The following is a 7456-nucleotide window of genomic DNA, read 5'->3' as shown; positions in this document are numbered from 1 at the left end:
ATGGATTTGTTCTTCCAAATTATCAATAAAGATATTGAATAGAATGGGCTGTAAAATAACTCCCATGGGATGCATCCAGTATAAAAATCTTACATTGGCAGAGACCTGTCTAGCTTATTTACTGCTGAATCTCCAGGGCCTAGTACAGTGCCTAATACATAGTAAGTACTTAGTAATAGTGAATGAATGAAAATAAAGTGATGGATGAATATCTGGATGGATAGGAACTTGGTGTTTTTGACATCTTCTGATTTTTTTTTAGATATGATCTTCTAGCCAGTAAATTAACCTCCTAAATGTATAACAATTGAGAACATAATATTTTATGTTTTTATTGAGAGTATCATGCAGGTTCTGGAGATTACCTGCATCTACTACAAACAAACTATGTAACTTGGGACAAATGACTTGAATTCTCTATGCTTGATCCCTCATCAATCAGACATTAACAGCCTCTCTCTTTGGCTTGTTGGGAGATGATATACATAAAACACTTGGCCTGGTTAATAGGAAGAATTCTGTAAGTGTGACCTATCACTTTTCCTATTGCATGTTTCCTTCATGTTTGAGACTAATGCCTAAGAATGTATATGTAAACATTATCAGAATTACTATCTCAATTTTTGCAGGGACATTTATAATCACCTCTCTGCTAGCCATAAAATCATTTCATCCAAGCCAGCAGCTTGTACTTCATGATAGATCTAGAATGTAAAAATGTTCGTGCACATTAGGGTTTAAAGTTGTAAATAACCAGACCAGTCACAGTATAGTAAAAGAAGGATTTTAGGTTTCTTTGGCGAAACAAAAGCAGGTATAAAAAGTTACAAAGGTTTTAGATTTTCATTCACAAAAAAAAAAAAAAAAAGTCATTCACATTTTACACTATACACGGTATAATATAAATACAGGAACGTATTATGTGCATTGTAATGAAAGAGGAAAAATTAAAACCTAATAGGTAGACACAGAGTTGTTCTGTGCTCTAGAACACCCAAAGGTGGATCACATTTAACGCGGCAACCAAGGGAACTTGCCTAAAGACTGTATGATTGTGGCTACTGTGGTTCCTTCTAAGTCAAAAGAGGTTCTGTGAAAAAGAATCCATGTTGGGTCTGCTCTTCTTCTATTTGCATTTTATTTGTTGTCTTCTCCAGATCATTCTAACTAAAATTAGGGAAAGACTCCTAAATGCTTTCTTCCCATTACAGGGTTTTCTTTAAACATTAAATTAAGTGGATAATGATTCAGAGTCATCTTCAGCAGTCATTTTATTCAAATTAAGGGGAGAAAACAGAGTGGGAAGAGATAGGGAGAAATTTTAACACATACACTCCACCTAACAGGAAGCAACGCCCACACTATGTCTATATATATGCTCCTTGCTTAGAATGGGCAAACATCATTTGCTGAAAGCTATACACTTTTCCACTCTTTTTATAATAAACACTTGATGCATTCTATCCATCACATTATTTCATCAGGGACAGAGTACCTAGATTATATTGTTCCAAACTGTGTGAGGGAAGTATAAAGGCTAACACTGAAAAATAACTAACATACTATGTCAATGTTCAGGTTTGGGGTAAAATAACATCCAATAAATTAAATCAGTATGGCTTACTTCATTTATTTATGTATGCTTCACAGCTGCAGCATTCATACATGAACATTCAAAACTTTATAAAAGATTAAAATGGTTATATATACAAAATTTCGTTCTTTGAATGTGTGTTGTTTTAACAAACCCCCTCCCTCCAGAGCCCTAGGTCTATATCCATTTGAAATGTTGTTGATCTGTAATCTTGCAAGTTAGTGTTATAAAAAGCCATTAAAAAGGAGACCCAGTTGAGTTAATAATTAGCACTTTGACCCCTAAAAAATGCTCCTAGTCATAGAAAAGTCCTCCGTTCAGGCCTTTCTTGTAAGTGAAGAAAAAGGAATGCAGCAAAAAAAGAGTTCCACATTGCAGTCTCTAGTTCCGTTGGGATCCCATTAGCCAGCCAGGTTTCAGCATCACATGGAAGCCGGTTGTACCTAGGGCGGAAATGGTGCAGTGACCTACAAAACTTTGTGTTTGTTAATTGTCCAGGAAAAGCCATCCTCCATCTTGCTGACAAAGGGCAAGGGAAACCATTTCCAGCCTAAACAAACTACCAAAAGCAGCCGAACAAATGATTAAAGACCTGTAAGGCTCCATAATCATCATTAAATATGCCCGAACTCAGTGTGACTTTTTATTTTATATACAGGATTAAAATCAACATTAAATCATCTTATTTACATTGCCATTGGTGCTGAAATGGAGCTTTTTAAATAGTACAGTAGGCTGGTATACATTATAAAATGGTCTGCACTGGAGGCAAATAGAAAACTAAAGAAATTAGATAGTCTGGAAATGGTTACATTCTGCCCTTATTTTCTTTCCTTTTGTTTGCTTTCTTTTTGAATGCCAATACTTTCATTTAAAATGTTTTCGAGCACAGCAACCCAAAATGACTGGACGGTGGTCCAAAAATCCAAACCAACTGATAATACTTCTCGAGGTGATAGGAAAGGCACAGGAAGTTAGGACTTTGGCTGAAATGATGAAAACACATGTTCGCCATTTTAGGGATCAGCGCCTTGATTCTTGCCACCTCCTGCTCCAACGGTGATCATGTTTTGATGTATTTATTGAATTGTCCTTTGCTGATGAGGAATTTTTAAAGTATTTCTTAGAATAAGTCCTTTGGTATGCAGATGCTACATGGAAGGAAAGAAGGAAAGAAAAGAAAACACAACAATATTACTTGCTCCATACCCTAAACTACCAATACCGTAGCCGTAAAATGAGGGTGTCTAGTAGTTGTTATAGCATGGTTGTCCATTCTTTCTAAAGGACCACTTACGGTTCAGGCAGGTAATTTTAGGCATAGCCCATCTTCCATTTCCTAGGCAACGGATGGTTGGAAGGTGGCGTTGAATGAAACCATCTTTGCAGTGATATCTAATCAGGGAGTTGATTTCATAACGAGGTTTCATCTTTCCAAAGGTCTTGGCATTTTCTACAACAGGGGGCTGGCCGCAAGCAACTAAAGAAAAGTAAATTGGGTTATTTCCAAATAATCTAAGTATTTCTATTGGCATGAGTTTCTCTTTTTTTTTTCTCTTTCCTTCTTTATTATACCCAATAAGCACCTTCAGCAGTCATTTAGATTAAGAAATTGAAAATTTTCAAGACAAAACTAAACAGTAAGCTTCTGGGCCTAGTTTGAATCTCAGATTCTGTACCTTGAATTGTGCTTTTTTTTTTTTTTTTTAAAAAGAACCATAGGGCATATGGTCATACATTCACCTGTCCATTTGGAGGTGCTACTTTTCCGAAAAAAATTCTAAATTAAAAGGAATTTGGAATTTCCTGTCTCATGCCACCATGTGGCCTGTTGATGTTGTCTTCACCACCATCCTGATGTTTTTATTTATTACCCACCTTCACTTCAAATAAGATTTGTAATAATTAACTATTATTGTCACTTCCCCGAAAAAACTTACAATCTATAATAACATCATAGCTTCAAAATGTGGACAAAATATGTCCAAAATATGGATAAAATATGGACCCTTCAGTATAAATAAAATATCTCCAGGTTCAATTATGTTTATTTGCTCTTTTCTGTCTTCTGTACAGAGACAGGAAGCAAGTCAGGACATAGTATTCATGCTTCAATTTCGTAATTACCTTATAAATATAAATTTCAACTCTTAAGCAGGGTAAGTAAAGGTAAATCGTGGAATATATAACCATCATTTTTAACCCACAATAAAAAATTCTGTATATCAACAAACTTAGTGATGGTAGAAATAGTAAAAAGGAAATAGTAGTAAAAGAAACCTCACAATTTTGAAATTCAAGAAGCTGGGAAAATTGGTTCAACTGAATTTGTGTTAATTTGTAATTTTATTCAATATTAGTGTACTTGTTTTAAAAGATATATTTTAAAAATTAACTTTTATTAAGTGATTGTGTTTTGCTATATATCTCTAATAAAAATATAACTTAACTTCAATATAATTTCCCTAAATGACATTTCCTATCAATAGTTTACTTTAAGAATACCATCATGAGGCCCACCTGATAAGCATGTCATATTCTCTCATGAAATAATGCAAATCTTCAGTGGGAGGATGATTACCAGAAACCTTGGTACCAAGATGTTTGGATGTCAAAAGTTCACGAATATTAAATTATTTACATATTCAAAAGGCTGTTTATAACCATATTCTTTTGAAATGACAAATGTAGGTTTAACTTAAATATTTAGTTCCTTTAATTTACTTCTGCCTGACAGAACAGCTTAGAATGTATTGACCCATAGCAAACAAAACTGTCTTTAATGAAACACAATCCAAGTATATATTTTTGTTCACATAAGAAATTGTCATTCAGATAGACATAACCTAAAAATAGATTATAAAGTCCTACTATCTATAACTAAGAAATCAGAAATGTTTGTGTATGTATTTGATTTTTACAAATTCCTAGAAGATAAACTGAGATTTCTATAATAATATGTCATTTTCAATTAATAATCTACACTATGTATATAGTTCAATGAAAACCCGCATCTGGATATCTACACTTCTTTTATTGTAATATGGAAAGTCTATACTAGGGTCCAGATACTAGCAAGTATCAGATAGAATGAGATGGAAGTGATACGGAAGGTTAAAAATTATCAATTAGATAAATCATTATACTTGATTCTGACTAATTAAAAGTTGTCTTTAAATTTGAGAAGAAAGCAATATACAGATTTCTTCCAAAACTATAAATGAAGACTTATTATAAAGTTAAAATAATTCAGGGAGTGTGGTACTGGCAAGGACAGGCAAACAGACCAGAAATAGATCCACATATATATGCTTGATATTTGACGGAAGCAACATGGCAGAGCAGTGGGGAGAAGGTAGTTTTTTCACTTGGACAATTGGGTATTCATATGGAAAAAAATATGTATTTGGTTCCCTACCTCAGAGAATCCACGGGAGATCAATTCTAGATGGTTTAAATATATAAATGTAAAAGACAAACTATAAAACATTTAAAAACAACATAGGATGGCTTTCTGACTTTAGGATAGGTAAAGATTTCTTAAGACACAAAAAGGTTTAAACCATAAAGGAAAATTCAACAAAATGAAGAACTCTGTTCATTAAAAAATGCCATGGGGAAAGACAAGCTACAAACTGGGAGTAGATATTTGCAACATATAATTGTCAAGGGATTAATAACCAGGACATTTAAAAAAACTCTCACAAATCAATATATAAAAGAGAAGCAATCAAGTTTTAAAAATACACAATAGACATGAACAGAAACCTTACAAAAGAAGAGCTATAAATAAAAGTATATGAAAAGATATCCAGGGAGAAGTATCCAAGACAACGCAAATTAAATCACAAGAGGTAACATTTTATACCCACCAGATTGGCAAAAATTTCAAAGTCCGTTAATATCAAATGTTGGAGAAGATGTGGAGTAATGGAACCTTTCACACATTGCTGGTGGGAGTGACAATTGGTACAACCACTTTGGAAAATAATTTGGCATTTTCTAGTGAATTTGATAGTACCTGTATCCTATGACTCTGCACTTCACTCCTGGAAAAACACCCTATGGAAACTTGCAGAGATCTACCACAAACAAGTTCAAGAATATTCGTAGAAACATTGTTTATAATAGTGAAAACACTGAATGTAACCCAAATGTCCACTGGCAGGAGAACTGATAAATAAGATGTTATATAGTCATATACTGCAATACTACACAGCAGCCAAAATGAAGAAATACAGCTACATGCATCAACATGGATAAATCTCACAAACATAATGCTGAACAAAAAAAGCAAAATGCGCAAAATACAAACAGTATGATTCTACTTAAAGTTCAAAAGTGTACAAAACTAAACAATTTGTTTACAGATACAAGCATATGTGATAATTCTAAAGAGAAAAGAAAGGGAATTAAGTCATTATCTATGGCTGGATTGGGGAATTAAATGGATGGGATTGGAAGGAACCTGCAGGATGCCCCAAAGATGTGTAGATAGTATGCAATGAGGTGGTGTTTTTTTTTTTTAAAAAAAGTCTTTTATATATAATATAATCCTCCTTTGCAAGTATTTAATTAAAACGACCTAGGTCTGTATGTTTAAAGATGTCTAAAATATCTGAAAGGAAAAATAAGTGTCATTTATAAAAGTCTTCAGACATTTATAAAATTCGTAACATTCCCCAGAGTACTGATTAACAAAGAATTAAGTCTACACAAATAAAAATCAGACAGTAGGGAGATAAAATATATGAATCATCTTGTTTTGTTTTATTTTTCTCCTTTAATGAGGTAGACCTAATGTTTTGTAAATCTTTCCCCATTGGTAAATGTCTACCATGATGTTACTGTTGTGAGACCTTTTTAGATAAGGCAGTGGTTCTCAACCTGGGGCAGTTTTCCTCCTCTCCCTCCTTTCCCAGGGATAGTTGGTGATGGCTAGAGACATGGATGGTTGTCACAAAGCAAAGGAGGACGTGGAGTGGAGGAGAATGTTACTGGCATTCAGTGCATAGAGGGCAGAGATGATGCTAAACATTCTGCAATGCACAGGACAGCCCCAACAAGTAAGAACCGTCTGGCCTAAAACGTTAATAGTGCTGCTGCTAATAAACCCTGGCATAGGAAAAAGCAACACGGGAAATAAAAGAATGTTTGGATCACAAAATGAAAGCATGACTCCAGGGAACATTTGGAGATCTAAGAGGGCAAACACGACATTTGGATAAAGACAAACAGTTCTTTAAAGACTTCTTACACTAGAAACAGGGAAAAGAGCAAATAACTTGATTTGCTGTTTTCACAAGTTCCATCGCGTAAGTGTGGAAGTAACGTACATAGTCAGGAAAGCTGCTCACACATGAAAGATATTCAGAATAAATTCTGCTTTAGACAAGAGAATGGCAGAGTATAGTAGTCATGGATAACAGCTACGTTTCATCTCAGCTTTGTGTATCTTACTGTTCTCTTTCTTTTGATAGAATTTCTCTAGTGGTGTTTGTCTTTCCTAAAATATCTGTAGAGTGTATTTTTAGTTTTATTATTTTTATATTCAAAAATAAGTCAAATGGATTTTGCATTTTGCATTTGTACTTTGTATGTTTAATTGAGGTGGGTAAAATCTGGGTATAGAGATTAAATACTCATGTTCTAACACTATTATCAATTGCAAATAGGTTTATAAATTTTTATGGAATTCCTATTTTTTAAAGGAAGAAGTCTATACAGTGTGCCTTAGAAGTCAAACATATTGGTCAATGATAAACACTTTCAAAAATCAGCTTTCTTAATTTTATCTGTTTAATATCAACTAAGCAATTCTCATTATATTATTAACTTATAAACATATTATAAATGTTTTTA

The 7456-nt window shown here is 33.6% G+C and overlaps 1 protein-coding gene across 2 annotated transcripts in view; it reads right to left on the bottom strand.

Annotated features, from left to right (window-relative positions):
• Nucleotides 1-768: 768 nt before the first annotated feature.
• VCAN (versican) overlaps nt 769-7456 on the bottom strand; it is a 114105-nt gene continuing 107417 nt past the window's right edge. For both annotated transcript variants that reach the window (XM_033852984.2, XM_033852985.2), the window contains 2 exons: nt 2892-3074; nt 769-2745 (listed from right to left, as the gene is read on the bottom strand). In XM_033852984.2, the coding sequence (XP_033708875.1) occupies nt 2618-2745; nt 2892-3074 (311 nt within the window). In that variant the 3' untranslated portion in view covers nt 769-2617. The remainder of the gene's footprint in view (nt 2746-2891; nt 3075-7456) is intronic.

Source organism: Tursiops truncatus, chromosome 3 (assembly GCF_011762595.2).
Source record: "Tursiops truncatus isolate mTurTru1 chromosome 3, mTurTru1.mat.Y, whole genome shotgun sequence".
Lineage (NCBI taxonomy): Eukaryota > Metazoa > Chordata > Mammalia > Artiodactyla > Delphinidae > Tursiops > Tursiops truncatus.
Note: the sequence above shows the minus strand (reverse complement) of the source record. Positions and strands in the feature narration are given on the sequence as shown.